The sequence below is a fragment of the Brassica napus genome, chromosome C4 (assembly GCF_020379485.1).
Source record: "Brassica napus cultivar Da-Ae chromosome C4, Da-Ae, whole genome shotgun sequence".
NCBI lineage: Eukaryota > Viridiplantae > Streptophyta > Magnoliopsida > Brassicales > Brassicaceae > Brassica > Brassica napus.
The window spans coordinates 49,271,312-49,289,949 of record NC_063447.1 but is presented as its reverse complement, the minus strand read 5'-3'; the positions used below and the strand labels follow the sequence as shown (position 1 = coordinate 49,289,949).

The following is an 18,638-nucleotide window of genomic DNA, read 5'->3' as shown; positions in this document are numbered from 1 at the left end:
TAGTAGACAGATGGATCTGAACCTGGAAACCGTGTACTCTCAAGTCATTCAGGAGGAACATCATCTCTCCGTAATGAGAAGCAATGAAGAAAAGATTCCTGTTGTGGGACTCTCAGGGATGACAGTGCATCCTCAAGCTGCTGCAGCTCGTTTCACAAAACCGCAAGTCACATGTACTCACTGCGGAAAGACGGGACATGATTCAACCTCTTGCTTCCAAGTGATCGGATTTCCTGAATGGTGGTCCGACAAGTCAAAACCAACGGGTGGAAGAGGAAATGGTCGTGGTCGTGGAGTGGATCAGAACCGAGGACGTGGCGGAAGAGGCTCTGGATTTCGAGCACATAATGTTCTCGTCGATGAAAGCTCTGGAGGTGGCGAATCCCAAACCTCTGGAATACCCAACTTCACTCAAGATCAGTGGGCCTCTCTCGCAAATCTCTTGAACAATCAAAAGCAAAGTGCTTCTGAGAAGCTCTCTGGTAAACTCTATCTCTTTGGTCCTAATAGTCGTTATGACATAATCATTGATTCCGGCGCGTCACATCACATGACGGGTGATGTTAATCTGTTGACTGATTTAGTAAGCATTGACCCATGTCCAATTACTCTTCCTAATGGAAAACATACATGGGCTAATCGTTGTGGAAAACTGAACTTAGGAGGACGTTTTATTCTGAGCAGAGTTTTGTATGCACCTCATCTGTCCATTACTCTGATTTCAGTCGGACAGTTGTTAAAAGATATTGCTGGGTTTGTGCTGTTTACAAGGAAGTTTTGTGTTGTACAGGACTTCAATTCGAGGACTTTGATTGGTGCGGGTAAAGAGCAAGATGGTGTTTATCATTACAAAGGAGTTGTTGCAGCTCATTCTGGTCGTGCACGCTGCTTGACTACGAGAGAGTTGTGGCATCGTCGTTTAGGTCATCCATCATCAGCTGTGCTTTCTGTTTTATCTCATGTTGGTTCTTTTTCTCGAAATTCAGAGGACTCTGAAAAAGTTTGTGATGTCTGTGTACGATCTAAGCAAACTCGCAATAAGTTTCCTGATTCTATTAATAAAGCAGATGATTCTTTTGATTTGATACACTGCGATTTGTGGGGTCCGTATCGTGAGCAATCTTTGAGTGGAGCTCGTTACTTCTTGACTATCGTCGACGATCATTCACGAGCAGTATGGACATTCTTATTGCTCGAAAAGAAAGAAGCACCTACTGCTTTAAAAACGTTTATCTCTTTCGTGGAGAGACAATTTCATAAACGTGTTCAAATGATACGGAGTGATAACGGGTCTGAATTCATCTGTCTCAAACAATTCTTTGCTGACCATGGAATTTCTCATCAAACCTCATGTGTTGAGACTCCACAACAGAACGGCCGTGTCGAGCGCAAACACCGTCACATTCTTATGAACCATCTAGTATAACTTTACAGTAGTACTTCGGCAAGACATCTAGTATAACTTTACAGTAGTACTTCGTACTCACCTTTGATCTCAACATTATGAACCACTTTGTAAGCAAGAAAGGGGTCGTGTTTGTCAGGCTAAGCGACTCATTAATAATCTACGGACTAATGTCATATCTACAGCTTGTGAATATGCCATCATCTATGGCAAGTCCGGAGAAAAAAGCATATGTAGATGAGGTTTACAATGTTGGTGAAAGTCAGGATGTGTGTCTATCCTTCCCAGCTAACTCTAGCTTCCTTATCTTTTATGCTCTCAACGATTGCCTTATGCTCACGTTATATATGACTGTGGAACTCCATCCATACCTGTTCCTAAGATGATAAACCAATATATATATATTACCGGGAATGAAGATGAAAAGAAACTCCGTTTATATATTTCTTAAATTCTTTCGTATCTAGTTCTAAACTTAATCATTCAAGTTTGGTCTTTGAAATCAGTAACTGTTTTTTTTTCTGTTAATGAAATTAGTGATTAACAAAAATGTATTTACATATTTACTTACACACAAATCTGACCAATTTTATCTTACTTTTTGCTACCCATTTGGTTATTTCTGAAAGAATCTCTACGGAGATGACGTGGCATGTCAATATGTCAATGATTTTTTTGTTTATCTTATCATATAATCTTTTCCCATTTTCTCTTTCACATCAGATTAGCCCACTTTGCTTGGCTTAGGATTGTTCTTGCATCTTAAAAAAATGGCTTCGCTTTCTTTACTCAGCGGCGGTGCTCTCCAGGCTCGTTGCGCAAGACATGCACATGTTAGCCCACGCGCGGCGCATGCTACCAAAGCCGCGCCTCCGTCCTCCTCTCTAACCGGCGCCTCTCGCAGGAACCTGCTGTTTTCCCTGACGGCAGCGACGGTGGTGACGGGACTGCAGCCTGCATCAATGGCGGAGACTATTCCGTTATTCGGGATCAGAAAGAAGCTGAAGAAGGTAGAAGAAGAAGCGGTGGAGATCGTGAAGGAAGGCTTCGAGACGGCGGAGAAAGGACTAGAGACGGCGGAGAAAGGAATAGAGGCGGCGGAGAAGGGAGTAGAGACGGCGGAGAAAGAAATCGAGACGGCGGTTAGTTACAACGGATTGACACAGGCGGGAGCAGTCGTGGCTGCTGAGTTCGTGGGAGTTCTTGTCGCAACTTCGGTCGTCAACGGGATTTTAGGACCTGAAGCCCAGAAGTCGTAGACTTTTATCATTTCAAGACTGAAAGACATTTGATCTTTAAGTGTAATATTGTGTCTAAAAGTTGTGTTCATTACGCGTTGAACGTATCGTAATTTTGTTTGAGTTTTATATGTAATATATTTTAAATTTATTTTCATTTGGAATAAGTGAGAACGCGTTCTGGCAGAGAAGCAGCGTCCAGGTCAGCTAGGCCATCTCCATTAGCGAGTTCACACAGTTTTTGAAAAAAAAAAAATTAAAATAAATAAAAAAAGTGAGTCTGTCTCTTGCAGGATCACCGCACTAAACCCCGATCATCACTATAACGCGGATCCCATGGCACGTGGCGGCCTACGATTGGTCCGATTAATTAAATTTTCTTTTTTTTTTGAAAAAAAAATCAAACAAAAAAAAGAATAATAAAAAAATACTTTGTGAACATCTTCCATGGGTTTCACTGATGCATATGCCCTTACTTTACTTGAAATTTTTGGCTTTTTAGAGGTACCGTTGGTTTAAAAGTTGGTCTGGGACTGTAAACCGGTTCGTTAAAAAGCTCTGTTTTTTTTTGTGCAACAAGTTAAGAAGCTCTGTTATTATGTGGTTGTAACAGTGTACTATTTTTTTTGAAACTAAGAGTTTGTACAAAGCTGTGTGCCTGTCTGTGTGTTTTAAGTTTCTTAGAGCATCGTTATCCCTAAAAACCCATAAGATTTCTTAAGTACATTTTAATGACTACTTAACTATTAAATTTTAGTTAATGAACCTTAGTTAAGAATCACCTAATTTTTGTGATACAATGGTAGTTTTTTAATTTAGGTTTTAAAAAAAAATTAACTTTTTTTATTAAAGAAAAAATTTATTTATTAAATAAAACATATTAAAAGATAACATTTTAAACATAGATTTTTAAATAAAACATAAAACAAGGATTAATAAAATAAACGAGAAAAATTTGAAAGAAACATCCGAGCTCAGTTGTTGTCTTCATTACGTCCAAATTTACGTAATAAATGTTCAACCAAATCAGTTTTCAGTTGTTGATGCATTTGTCTATCACAAATTCTAGTTCGAACACCCATCATATTGGCGATATTTGAAGGCATATCTGTAGAATACGTGAGATTCACATGTGAACTTCCGTTGTCTTCTCCTTGTTGGAACTCTGAAACATCAAACTGAGTGTATCCATCTCGTTTGTTTTCTACTATCATATTATAGAGTATGATAAATGCTCTCGTAATCTTCCCAATTTTAACTTTATCCCAAAAAATGCTGAATTTTTAATAATGACAAACCGAACTTGCAAGACTCCAAAAGCACGCTCGAGATCTTTTCGGACAGCTTCTTGATGTTGAGAAAATAAAACCGCTTTCGGCCCTTGTGGTATTGGAATAGATTGGATAAAAGTTGCTCATTTCGGATAAATACCGTCAGTGAGATAATAAGGCAAATGATACTCTCTTCCATTGACAGAGAAAGTGACTTCCGGAGCTTGACCTTTTATTATGTCATCAAAATCAGGTGAGCGATCAAGAACATTGATATCATTTAAGGTACCTGGAGGTCCAAAAAACGCATGCCATATCCATAGATCATATGAAGCAACCGCCTCTAAAACGATTGTAGGTTTTGCCGAACCACGTGAATATTGACCTTTCCAAGCAGTGGGACAATTCTTCCACTCCCAATGCATACAATCGATGCTTCCTATCATCTCGGGAAATCCACGTTGCTCACCAATATAAAGTAGACGTTAAAAATCAGCCGGTGTTGGTCTTCTTAGGTACTCATCGCCGAATAAAAATATTAGTCCTTCTACAAAATGTTCCACACATGAACGAGTAGTAGTTGCACCGAGTCGGATGTATTCGTCAACAACATCAGCCGCAGAACCATATGCCAAGACACGAATGGATGTTGTACACTTTTGAAGTGCAGAGAGATTAAGTCTTCCGAGAGCATCTTTCTTTTGTCGAAAGAATTCAACTTCATTGGAGAGTCGATCAACAATATGCATGAACAATGACTTGTTCATTCTAAATCTTAATCTTCGTCGGAAAAGATTTTCAGGATATGCTAGAATTTCACTCAAATAATCATTCCCTAAACGTAGATTGCCCTCTTCACGAGTTCTTTCGACATGAACTCGTTTTTTCCTTCTTTTTCTTTCTTTTTCTTGATCACCATAATTAATGGAAAAAATCTCAAATGTTTGATCAAAATGTTGATCATCAGAAGCATATTATCTAACACAAGCATTCATCACAACCATTAATCGGAAGCATTCATCACAACCATAACCTAACTCTAACCAGCATTTATTAACCTAAGTACTATGCAGACAAAAGCAATTAAGAAAAAAATAAGAAAATTATATGAAGTTTTGCACACTTACCTGACCGAGAGTCTCAAGTAGTGAGATCACCCTTCCTCACCGGGCGATACACCTCCAAGAAATAAGCTGTCTTTGGCTTCTCATTCTGATCTTTGCCTCCTCACATGATTCATCAACGCAAACCAATGCAAACCAAATTATATAAATCAATGATTTCAGTTATATAAACTACCCTAATTAGCATTCACGGTTGGTATAGGAAACGATAAAAGCAATGACCAAATCAAAAGCAATAGGAAGCAATACACTATCAACAAATTAGAAGATGATCTAGCGAGATTTCAGATCACACTACACGACACTCTTAACTTCCTGTCAACTTGAACAGATCAGAAGATGACCTACAGAGATTTCAGACCAAATTACTCTACACTCAAAGCTCATGTCTTATCTGATATACACATTTTACAAAGCTGTTTCACCTCAAGCCCAATAAACTGTTTTCTCCTACACAGTCAACCGTTTGATTTACCACTTTAAATCTGAACTAAGTAAACGAGTTATTTAGCTAAAATACAGAGCTAAAATATAGAGCCGAAGTTCCAAACATTTACGAGTTTGCTTGATTAAGAACTAGCTAATTGAAATCTCAACTTTTCTAGTTTAAATACACAGTCAACCGCTTGATTTACCAGTTTCACTGAACTAACTAAATGAGTTATTTACCTAAAATACAGACCAAAAATACAGAGCCAAAGTTCCAAACATTTACTACTTGGGAAGTGATCTCGAAGTTGAAGAGATCGGTCTTCTGACAGAGAAGAAGAGAGAAGACAGAATCGACGCCGTGATGAGGACCGAGAGAGTCGATTTCCGTGGTGGTTTCGATCGGTCTTCTGACGGAGAAGAAGAGAGAAGACGAAATCGACGCCGTGAGGACCGAGAGAGTCAATTTCCGTGGTTGTTTCAATCGCCTTTCTGAAGGAGAAGACGGAATCGACGCCATCAGTACCGAGATTCTCCAATCCGGAAGAGACGCCGTGAGGACCGAGAGAGTCGTCACCCGTGGTGGGTTTTGATCGGTCTTCTGAAGGAGAAGACGAGAGAAGCCGGAGGAGACGCCGTGAGGACCGAGACAGTCGTCGTCCGTGCTGGTTTCGCTCGGTCTTTTGACGGAGAAGACGACAGACGCCGGAGGAGACACAGTGAGTAGAGTCGTCATCTTTCGTCGTTTCGATCGCCTTGTGGGCGGAGAAGACGAGAAAGAAAGAAAAGAAAACAATAAAGAAAATAAAGAAAGAAAATTAAAAATTCAGAACCTTTGTATGCTGACACGTGGTTAAAAACCCCACTTAAAAACAGCTTCCAAAATCCCTAGTTAAGGATCGATAATCCCCTCTTTATTTTGTTTTGATTTAATTAAATGAGTTATTTACTTTAAAAACCCACTTAAGAGTCAGCGATAATCTTGGTCTTACAAGCTGACCGAGATTAAGCCCACCCGAGGTAAGAATGGTACTGCTAAGACACCCTCAATAAGTGTCATCTCTCTTTCTTTATCGTTTGTTACTCTCTACGCTTATTCTTATTTTATCTTGTATAAATCTAATAGGCTAAATAAAATTTTGAATGTGAAAATGAGTATTTAGATTTATTTTAAAAGCTTAAGATTTTTTAGCTAAAAATAAAAATTCCACATTGGGAAGAAAATAAAATATAGATGTTATATATAACACTGACAATAAAAGTTCGATAATTTGGAGCACTAGAAAAAATGACCAAGATTACGCAAAACCACTCACGTCGGCTGTGTCGAGCCGGTTTAAACTCGAGTCGAAACTACTTTGTCTGTGTTTTGATAGAGTTTTTTAGTTAGAGTGCTTTGATAGAGTTTCTTAATTAAATATATTAAAATTAAAATCTTATAGTTTTAGATGAATTTTTGCAATGGTTTAACTAAAGTGTAGTAAGCCTAAACTCTAAAATGACTTGAAAAATCGTAAAACTCATAGTTTAAAACAATGGATTTCAAATTAGTTTAGTAAATAATATTAGAGATTTTTTTTTAAAAAAAAAAATTGTTTGAATAATAGTGTATTTGTTATTTTAATACATTTCAATTTAAATTATCAGATTTTTTTCAAATAAGTATTTCGAAATAACATAGATAATAAGTTTAATACTTTATTTTCAGGTGATACAAAATAATTTCACACATGGTTATAACATGAGATTTAAAAATCGCACATAAAGATAAGGTTTGTTTTATAGAATGATTAAAGATATATATATATATATATATATATAATTATGGTGTATTATAGTTAAGTAGTTGGTTTAGTGTAGAAAGTGATTTACAATTGTATTTAAACGAACTCTTTTTCTCGTTTACATTAATGAAGATTTATTTCATAATCTTTTTCTCTCAATCTTGGTCACATTGATAATCTGGAAAAAATAGTGGATTTATATCTTTGCTTCTATTTTTCTTTAGAGGTTCCATTAGTCTCCAACCAAGGATATCAGTAATGAGTCACGGTAGTCGTTCTCTTGCCAATTTTTCTTGACGATGAGGCTTGATTTCGAAGACTTCTTGAAAGATTTATCCGTTTCAGCTTTACCGGATGATAATATATAAAGTTATGCCAAATAACGTTTTTCATTTTGTTCTTTCTGATTTATATGAATTTGTGCTTTTTGAATATATTACTGACAATGTGAATGCAATTTCGCGTGGTTAGACTTCTTCAATTCCTCATGCCCGTTTCATTTGACGGTACTCAAGCGTTGAGTCACGGGAATTTCGTATACTTGTGATCCTAGAAGTCATCACACTGGCTCTTACAAGTTGATCACTAAGATCCATCATATTCTTCACGGTTTTAGGACATGTCATTATCATCAATTCGTTATCTTTGAAGGCCAGAACTCGCGATATGATTGCTTGAAGGCTTAGTTTTCGTGTTCTGTCGTGTTGACTGTTGAGACTGGAGAGTCTTGGGTCAAAGATAAATTAAAAAGGAAAAAAAAAAAAAGAAAAGAAGGGAGAGGAATACATAAGTTTTCACGTAACAAAAGTTAAGAACTACGAAAAAAAAAAATGTTAAGAACTACGTTTACGGATCTTTTTTGTGTTTCCTGTTTTTTTTTTAAATGTAACCATATATATTAACTTCACAAATTTTGCCACCCCATTTGCTGTAAACGAGTCAAACCTTAAATTCTTGGATGTCAAAAAAAATAAACGAGTCAAACTCTGATTTTTTTTTTTTGGCATACTAAAGTTCAACGGCATTTAGACGAGTGCTTTACCCCTATTACTAGGCAGTAGATATATATATCATTTTTGAAATTACATATTATGATTAAGTAAAATATAAAGTATACCTTAAGCGAACGTTAAACACAACTAAATGTATGATTCATTTAATTATAATGTTATCGACTCAGTGATTATACGTGATTGTATATATGTGGTCACTGGAGCCAATTACTCCTTTTGATGTTGATCAACTTCCAAAAGATAACGGTAGATCAATAACATATTATAAGCAAAACAATAAATGAGTGAAATAAATAAAGTTTAGCTCTGGAAATATAAAACGTAATTACAGCATAAAAACAATTGAAAGAAATTCCATCCTCTAAAATACATAATTAGTTTTCAATAAAAAACCAAAAATAACAAAAAACTATCATAAGATAATAAATTAAAGTCTTCAATTCTCTTGTTGTCGAATCAAAATGTGCGGAATAGAATCCTGAAAGTCAAAAAAAAAATTTAACATCAATACTATTAAAAAATACTAATTATGTTAACTATTTATTAAAATATTTTTAAATCATTATAAACTCACATTGATTTGTAGTACATTATATACGTGATTGTATAAACTCACATTATAAACTCACAATTTCTCCAAATTCCAGCCATCTTTATGATCAATACTCTATGGTGTTTTGTTTTGGGATGGAGATTAAGAGAGGCTTCGGGTTACTCAATATATACTATCCTCTTAACATTAGGTTTAGACTTATTCTTGGGTGAACCTAGAGGTTCACCAACCAATAGAATTGTATTATTTCATATTTGATATTTTTTTATAAAAAGAAACAAAATATTGTTAGTTTATATTATGTTTTTAAAATAAAAAGGTAAAAAGAAATAAAAAAAATTAGTAGTAATTACAAAAAAAAATATTTTTTAACCAGAAAAACCCTAAATCTTAATCTTTAAAACCTAAATCCTAAACCCTAAATCCTTGGGTAAACCCTAAACCCTTGGATAAATCCTAAACTCTAAATAAAAAACACTAAATACTAAAACACTCAAGGGTTTAGGGTTTTAGTGTTTAGTGTTTTTGATTTACAGTTTATGATTTATCAAGGGTTTAGGGTTTACCTAAGGGTTTAGGATTTAGGGTTTAGGGTTTAGAATTTTGGGATTTAGGATTTAGGGTTTAGTGTTTTTCTGACGACGTTAAAAATATTTTTTTTTAATTCTTTTTTTCTGTAGCTACTATTTTTTTTTTACCTTTTTACTGTAAAAACATAATATAACTTGACAATATTTTGTTTACTTTTCTAAAAGATATCTAATTTGAAATAATGAAATTCTATTGGTTGGTGAACGTTTAAGTTCACCTTAGAGGGTGAACCCAAGAATAACTCTACCTAATAAATAATTGGGCACGTCATATTAGCTCCAACTAAAAACACCACGTGAATACAACATCTAAATGGTCCAGTTTGTCCCATGTTCAATACACAATCATTTTCGGACAACATATAACTAAATTGGTTCCTTACTGCGGTCATACAAAAGAAAGCTGGACACACAGATGTGATTATACACAAAAACACGATTTTTTCGTACCATCTGAACATACATGTCATCATACAAAAAAACTTGGTCAAGGTTGGAATAAAAGGAGGTTGCCTTATGTTTCTTGTGGCTAGCTCTATGGCCACCTAAAGCCTGAAAATAAGAGAAGGTCCAGTCACATGTTTTCCACTGATAAACGTAGCTGTCAGCTTTACCACCACCGTTAGATGAAGAAGTCTCTAGGAACCTCCTGCTGCTAAATTTATACGTGTTATTGTTGTTTGTTTCATGGTTAGGTATCTTGAGCTGTGGAAGAGAGTGGCCTTGGGAAAGGAGGATCAAACAACTGGCTATGTCTAGATCTTCCTCGTCTTCTTTGGCTTTCAATGTTGTTGGGTTGTTGTTAGAAGACCAAGAGGCTGACGAAGATAAAGATGTGATCACACCATCCTTCTTGTGGTTCTCGACATTATTGCCTAAGGCGTTTTCTTTGAAATCAAGATAAATGTATTCCTCTATAACGTCGCGTGCGGGGCAAGAAACTATAGGAGGAGAGATAGAGAAATGAACAGGTGATTGTGGACGTTGTCGCTTTGTCCGCTTCCCTTTGAGGATCAGTGATTGCTCCTTTGAGGTTGCTATCAGCTCTTCGAACGCTTCCATCAAGATCAGGAGATAAAGGGTAACACAAGATAAGAGGATTTTTGTTAGTGTTGATCATGGATCTATGATTATATTTACAACCGAGATTATATGATGTATTCGAAGCTGGATGAAAATAACTAAAAAACGTCGTTGAGAAAACTGTGTACATCGAAGATATGTCAGAAGGAAAGTCATCGAGATTATTATTATAGTTCTGTTAAAAAAAGTCATGTTTGAATTAAACTCAGTTTTTTTTGTGAGAAACGTTCTCTGCGTGACACATACGCGCTTTGGTAAATGAAAGCTTCTTATGAAGCCACGTCAGACACCTTGCCAATACACCTTTAAGGAAACTTTTAAAAGTGTTTATCCTTTAATATATAGGGGATAGTATTTTCTTAAAAGAATATAAAATATCTTAGTTATCATTTTTAATTAAAATATAATATCTTAACTAATATTTTCTCTATTTCATGGTACGTGATATTTAAAAAAATTCACATGTGCAAAAAATTATTTTTAAACTAAAAGTTTATTAGTTATCTTTCTAAACACAATTCAACCAATACAAAAACAATACAATGAACACAAATGATAAAAAGAAAGGAAACATATTTAGTTTTAATTAAAAATTGAAACAATTATTTAAATTAAAATACATTTTTCTAAAACATCAGTTATCATGCAGAATAGGAGAGTTTGTTAAGATTTGGTTGTTTTCTTACCTGCACTCATGTCATTAAAATAAATTAGGGGATGATTGAAAGTAGCTTAACTTTATATTTTTTGCTGTAGAAATAAGTTTGTGGATTTTTTTTGCTATGGTTGTTAATATTTTGCTGTAGGATTTTAGCTATATGTTTGAAAAAATTTAATGACTTACATATAAATTTTCTAAAACAAAAAATAAGTGCTCTACATTTATTGCTTTCTATAGCTAAAAAAATATATATATATCTACAGCTTTAAAAATATAAATTACAATTGGTCGTTAGTATATCATAAATTTCAATTGAGGGGACACAAATGTTGTCTTGATTCTGAAATTCGCAATGCAAGCTTCGATCTATGCCATTTGGAAGGAAAGAAATTTCTGTCTCCACAACTCTGTCTCCCGACCCTCAGCATCACTGGTCGAAAGCAAGGACAATCTCAGGGTTAAACTGGGTTCTCTGTCATGAGAGCAAAGAAACTTACCATAAACTGTACTTACGTCTGTAGTCTCCACCTAGTACTTATTTTGTTTTTGATGAAGCAGATCGATAGGATATGAGTTCTATGATGTAAATATGCGGGTTCATTGGCAGTTTTTGTACTTTGATTTGAAATTTTGGAAAATTTTAGAAAAAAAAATTCAGTTGAGGAAAAATACGTACGCAAAACTTATAAAGTACTTTAACAACAAAAAAAACTTATAAAGCATAAGGACACTGAATCAAAATTTAGTAAGTTCCAAAAATGTGAGATTTCCTTGTACAAAAGATTGTGTCGTCAACTATGGTTGTTTTCATCTTCTTTTTTTTTGTCGTCGATTGTTTTCATTTTTTATTATTATTTGTTGTTTACTTAAAATATTTAGAATATTAAGTTTAAGATTTTAATGTAACTATATATTTTAGTTTGGATAATTTAGTCATTTAACTTAAGAAAAGTTTACTTTTCAAAAGAAATAAAGTATAGTGTATTTTGCAAAATAAAATCTCATTGCAGAGTATTTTTCCAAAATTTTCCCTTATTTTAAATACATAAAAACTTAAGATACGAGTTCAAATAGGTCAAAAATATATTTTCTAAATATTTGGATGCACATGATTTAATTGGATTGAGAAATTGGTTCATGGAGCTATCTCTCTTTAGGCAGGTGTCTTGACCATGTTCTATAGAACATTGATTAGATTTCTTAATTAAAATTTAATAAAATCACAATATTTTTATACTACAAAAGCAAATACTGTGGAAATGTGTACTATTGTTACAAAATAACTATGACACTATATACATAAATGAAATATATTAAAATGATAAACCTGAAATTATAACATTCAAATCTTCATGTAAGCTATTAAACAGATTTGCTGTTTATCCATTTTAAAACATCACATTCTTTTATTCTTTATACTATAGAACAAGGGCTCACCTTATTGTAAATCCCCTTTCATCTTTTGATCAATAAATTTAATATTTCATCAAAAAAAAATTCCTGTTTCTATTTTCTATATATTTTATCTATTTGCAATCCTCTCAATTTAAATTCAAATCCCATTCTACTTTTCTTACTACCAGTTAAACGTTCATGTTGTAGCAACTTCAAATTAATGAAGCTAGTATATATAGAGACGTTAAAAGAAAACGCTTAATGCTTTTTTAACTCCACACGTTTGAAATGCTATTTTCATAATGAATTTAAACAGTTAATGTAGTATACTAAAGAATCTATTTTAAATTTTGTTAAAGTGAAATTCAAGTCTATTTTAAGAATAACTAATCAGTTCAGATATGATAAAATCAATCATTTTCTATTAAATTTGAATCAGTCATTTACTAATTATGCAGATTTTAGCAGAACTAATTTATTTTGCATCAACGGTTAAGATTCAAAATTTAACCACACGTGAGTAAACAGTTATGACACGATGCATCCATCTCTCTCTCTCTCTTTCTTCTTGTTTCTCTTTAAAGTTTCTTCTTCCTTAAAATTTTCTCAGAAACATTGTCTCCGTCATTTGTTCCTCAGTTTCTATCAATCCTCACGGTTCCTCAGGCACTGTACTGGGAAAATCTCTGTCTTTTATTTATCTTCTCCTTCAATCTCTCACTCCCAAAAATCCAGTAACTCTTTTTATTTTAGGGTTTCTTAATTTATTTCATTTTTCTAAATTGTTATATAATTTCAGGTAACATCGTCGAAAATTCAAAGAGAAAGCGATCAGTGATCTCGAACGATTGTGGTACGGTTACTTCAAATCAATCTGAATTAATTAATTCTTAATTTTCTTATTTTTATTTCTATAATGAGATTGAATTGGCTGGAAATTGTTATAACAAATAATTAATTGTTCATATTTATGGTGTTCTTTTGGTTAAAGATGATATGATCTGCTCATTGTTTAATTTGAAGGATAGTTATTAAAGATCAAAGGGCGTACCACTTGTTTCTTGCGTCCTACGCTAAGATCATATTCTCTGTTTCTTGTAGAATAAGATTCGACTAATTATGATAGACATGCACAACGTTTTCCTTGTTCTGACAATAATTATTATGTCTCATTTCCAGAGAGTGTTGATCTTGATTGAGAATGGCTTCAACACCTTGTGCAGCTTGCAAGCTCTTGAGACGAAAGTGCACTCAAGAATGTGTCTTTGCGCCCTATTTTCCACCAACTCAGCCTCAAAAGTTTATATATGTTCACAAAGTCTTTGGAGCAAGCAATGTAACCAAGATCCTCAACGATCTCCCACCTCCAAGCCGTGAAGACGCTGTTAACTCCCTCTACTATGAAGCCGAGGCCCGTATCCGTGACCCAATCTACGGATGCGTGGGTCTCATCTCCTTCTTACAACAATGTCTCAAGAAAATCCAACAAGATCTTGTCACTGCTAAAGAAGAGCTTGCTGGCTACATTGGACCAGATGCTGTGAATCCGCAACAGCCTTATCTTCCTCCTCTAGCCAACAATCCTCCACCCAATTTCATGATGGCTATGGAAGGAATGCCACATGGAGTGGTCCCTCAAGGAGAACCGTTGATCATGCCCGAACCAAACATGCCTCAGCATCAACATCAACCGCAAGATGAGCAGATGCAACTCATGGGTACTGATGCACATAGAATGGCTGCAATGATTTTGGAGAGAGAAGACCAGCAAGGGATGTTCAATGGTTACGGAATAGACAACAATGGGTCGGTTACAGCCACTGGCTTTAACCAGATGGATGTGAATGATCACACGTCTGGTGGGTCGATGTCTGGACCATCTCTTGCTTTAGGAAGCTTTGGTGATGCTTATCAAATGGGTCACGAGACAGAGCATCACATCAGTCATGATCAGCTTCAGACACAGCTTATGCTTCAGCCTCCATTACAGGAAGGTCAAGAGAAAAATGAAGGACAGTTTCTGATGCAGCCAATGGGACAAGAGAATCTCCATGAAGAAGAGGATGAGGAAGAGCTTGAGCCGCCGGTTAAGTGGAGGAAATCTGAGAGCAAGGAAGCTAGTTATTAATTAAGACCAAGAAAATAATACATTTAATTTTCATCTGATGGATAGTTACTCTTGAGGGTCTAAGTTGCTTTTTTTTTTTTTTTTTTTTTAATTTTAATAAAGAGCATTATTCATTGATTGCATCTACAGATTCAACATTCTAAAGCTGAATATGCATCAATTTTTTTTAATCAGTGACCAATTCTGTATTTCTGCAGCCAACCAAGGCAAGCAAATGAGCATAGTAACATGAAACTCAAAGACACTGTGGTAAAGAGAGTCTTTTTTTTACGTTAGACCACACAATTGCATTTCAGCTAGGTGAGGGGGCATGCAAATCACAGAAATGCGTTTCATGTGTTACAGAAATTACATCTCTCGAATAGCTTCTAAATGGTAACTCAACAACTATAATTAATTTACTAGAGATTGATCCGTACCCCGGCGCATGTATTGGTTCTTAGATTTTTATACATTGATATTTGTTTTTCATAAATAATATTATATATTTTAATGAGTCGTAATATAACTAATTGTATTCGAAATACTTAGACAGAATAATGTAATATGATTATTTTTGGTACAAATATCCAAACATGTTTCATATACTTACACTTGTTATTTAGATAATTTTAGGTTTCTATACATCAGAATCAAACTCATCCAGACCCAGAGGAACCCAACTCAAAACCCACACATAAATTAATAATATTCAAGCGGGACCTAATTAAAAAAAAAGATACCCAAAAAGAATAAACCGTACCTAAATGGATAAAGAATGTTCATGCTTAACTGATTTTATAAACTAATAAAATGACTCTTTTTATGTGTTTGGCTAAATTAAGTGCAATAGAAAGATCTTTTTTTTATTTAGTAAAATAATTATATGGAGTTAAAAATTAAGTGACAAGAAATGTAATACATTTTTATTATTTTGATTTAAGATATTATTTTATTCACAAAACATGTCTTTGAATTATGTTTTTGGCTACGTAATTTTTCACCGAGTGAAACTAAAATAATTTTTTTTTAGTAAAACAAACTAAATCGGACGTTTAACCATATGCAAAACCTGGTTATTTTACATTTTTTATTTTATAATTAGCACAAAGTTAATGTTGGTTAACTAATAAATAAAAATCTTCACTATTATTATTATGGTAATAAAATTAATGATGTGATGTATTGTTAATATAATATGATTAATGAAATTGTTAAAATGAGTGAAATATGGAAAGACAATTAATGTAATTATATTAATGAAATTATTGAAAAGATAGTATATGTTTTCTTTATATCTATGGATGTTTCTAAACAATTCTCGTTTATTATTGCTATCGATATTTGCAAACAATATTATCAGTTTGAATAATATTGAGTTTATTATAATAGGTAGTTCGAAAAATACCAACAAATCAGAGTGGCGCAGCGGAAGCGTGGTGGGCCCACAGGTCCCAGGATCGAACCTGGCACTGATATAAAGCTTTTTTTTTCAGTTTTTCCTATGGGCTGCTCAAGTATTCTAGAGCAGGTTCGGCCCATCAATTTAATATCCCACCACATTGTTTTTTTTTTCCTTGTTCGTGATCTCAGATTGTTATTTTGGTGGAAGGGTTTAGGGAAAGATGCGATATAATCTACTAATTTAGTAATTTGGGTTACAGTTTCGTACATCCACTTTTAAATTAAAAGAGAAAAAAACAACTGTGGTTTTTTTAATTTCATCTCTGTACGATGCTGTAAGCCTGTAACTTGTTCTTCATCCTTAAAAATCTTCTCACGAGTGTTATCATAAGCTTCACTTGACCAATCTTTAAAGTTCGTCAATAGCTTTTGTCCTCGATGTCCATTCTTTTTCCACAACTTCGGAACTGTCGGGCCAATCACCAAACCTGCAAATGCGAAAGAGTTAATGACATATGAATCACAGACTTACATACCACATTCGAAAAATTGCCAAACATCTTTTCATAACCAAGAAACGATCCAGAATTTTAACATCCAACTTGTCCACAAGATAACCCTCGAATAGGTGATCCAAACTTCAACACTCGACTAGTCTTCCAGAGTATAAAAAAAGAAAAAATGTACTCCAGAGTAAATAACCATCGTGTAATACACTAATAATATATTATGAAAAATGAGTTTATGAATAGCAGTATCGTGTTTTTAAAAAATGTTACCAAATACAAAATACTAAATAGAAATGCATCAAATGTAATAAAATACAATTCATAATTTTATATTAATTTTGTATTCAAATATTTATTCTTAAACTTTTATATAGCTTTATTTTATATTTTAAATAAATGTTTGTGTTTAAAAAAATAACAAAATTATTAATACTTTCCTTAGTACAATTATAAATTCATAGGAATCATTGTATGTTTTATCAAAATCAAAATTATGTATATAGAAAGGATTTAGCTAAAATAAACTTATAGTTTGATAATTTGTAAGTTTTTAAAATAAAATATATTACTGAAATTTAATAATATATAGTTATATAGTAAGAGTAGAATATGTTTAGACTTTTTTCGAGAGAAAAAAGGAAAACTATTAGAACAAAACTTAACTTTATTTGAAGAAGAAAATAAAAATAACCATTAAAATGCCCTACGACAATGAGATTATAGAGTTTGGCAGCCCAATAACATTTTATCGGATCGAAATTTGTTTTCTATTTTATTAATAACTAGGGTTAAGCCCGCTACGGGCGGGATGTTTACCATTTGTACAATTTACATATGACATTTTTAGTTTTATTTGTAATATATGTGATGTTTTTGTTATGGGTGTATTTGTAAATGTTTTATGGTAGTTTTTGAAATTTTTGATTTTGTAAATTTGTTTTATTTATAGTAAACTTCTTGAGTTCTATGATTTATTGTATAAATGTGAACTTGATGTAATATATATGTTTGTGAAAAAGTGTGGGAGAGCCAAATAATAATAGTAAAGGAATTTGTTTAAAAAGTAATCGTAAAGGAATGTTAATTATTTTCCAGTTTTGGCCAACATTCGAAATACTTAAAAAATTGTTATTGGTGGAAAAAAAACTGTTACAACAATATCATAAAATGTTACAACAATATCATAAAATGTTCCAAGTAAAAACTGTTACAGTATCTTTCTAAAAAGAATAGGAATTTTACAACATTTTCCAAAGTATTTTTTCCCACTGGGAGGATGAAGGAAACTGTTGATAATACCAAAGATATTAAAATAACAAAAAAAATTCAGATGAAGTAACAACCGAGTTTTTTAACTCATACTCCATGCAAGATTTCCAACACTGATCACCCATGTCATAGTTGTATTTCCAATCAATTTTATCAAAGTATACTTCGCCAATATCTTTATCTACTCTGCATAGAATGATTATACCATGTAGATAAATTGCATCTAGAGATGTATCTTCTTCTGCTGCTGGAGACCGATGTCGACGTTATTTTTTTTCAAAATATTCTTGAATGCCTCTGACATAGTGAGCCTCTAAATTTCATATGCTAAACCTTGTGTCATGAGATTGGCATATATATCTTGTTAAAAATTCAAGGGGATGAATAGTCAGCGGTTTGAGTCTTAAGTTCTTGTAAACGCGGATGTCTTTAAAGTGGTTCTTGACAACTTTGGAACCTTAGAGATGATATCTTCTTGAATGTTTTAAGGGAGTTGTTCCATATCAGAGAGTGGTCTGTCAGCGTTCATGGTGATTTTTTTTTTGAACATGCAACTGTTAGAACAAATGCTCGTGTGCTAATGATGAAGCAGAGCCTATCTAAAAGGAGGATTCACTGAAGACACGTGACAGAACAAATTTTAGTATTATACAACATATTTCTTCGATAGTAACTACATGACCAGTTAAGAATACTTTGTTACGTATGATTATCCATATAATCCCACGTAGTGGACACTTGTCCACTCCAAATTAATTTTATGCATCATCGTCTTCTTGTTTTGTTTTTTACTCCATATGAGA

The 18,638-nt window shown here is 33.6% G+C and overlaps 3 protein-coding genes across 5 annotated transcripts; 2 read left to right on the top strand and 1 right to left on the bottom strand.

The window, feature by feature from the left end:
• Positions 1 to 1,632: 1,632 nt before the first annotated feature.
• On the top strand, positions 1,633 to 2,800 carry LOC106387109. The gene has a single exon (XM_013826920.3). The coding sequence runs from the start codon at positions 2,176 to 2,178 to the stop codon at positions 2,662 to 2,664; it is 489 nt and encodes a 162-aa protein (XP_013682374.2). The 5' UTR covers positions 1,633 to 2,175; the 3' UTR covers positions 2,665 to 2,800.
• Positions 2,801 to 9,773: 6,973 nt separating this feature from the next.
• On the bottom strand, positions 9,774 to 11,220 carry LOC106448582 (zinc finger protein ZAT5-like). The gene has a single exon (XM_022700372.2). The coding sequence runs from the start codon at positions 10,467 to 10,469 to the stop codon at positions 9,774 to 9,776; it is 696 nt and encodes a 231-aa protein (XP_022556093.2). The 5' UTR covers positions 10,470 to 11,220.
• Positions 11,221 to 11,478: 258 nt separating this feature from the next.
• On the top strand, positions 11,479 to 15,280 carry LOC106449891 (LOB domain-containing protein 10-like). 3 transcript variants are annotated; one of them, XM_022702297.2, is made up of 3 exons: positions 11,479 to 13,217; positions 13,346 to 13,399; positions 13,726 to 15,280. In XM_022702297.2, the coding sequence occupies exon 3, from the start codon at positions 13,748 to 13,750 to the stop codon at positions 14,672 to 14,674; it is 927 nt and encodes a 308-aa protein (XP_022558018.2). In that variant the 5' UTR covers positions 11,479 to 13,217; positions 13,346 to 13,399; positions 13,726 to 13,747; the 3' UTR covers positions 14,675 to 15,280. The 3 variants fall into 3 exon arrangements, with proteins under 3 accessions (XP_022558018.2, XP_022558019.2, XP_013747012.2); XM_022702298.2 differs by having other exon boundaries at positions 11,479 to 13,280; XM_013891558.3 differs by having other exon boundaries at positions 11,479 to 13,399.
• The last annotated feature ends 3,358 nt before the right edge of the window (positions 15,281 to 18,638 follow it).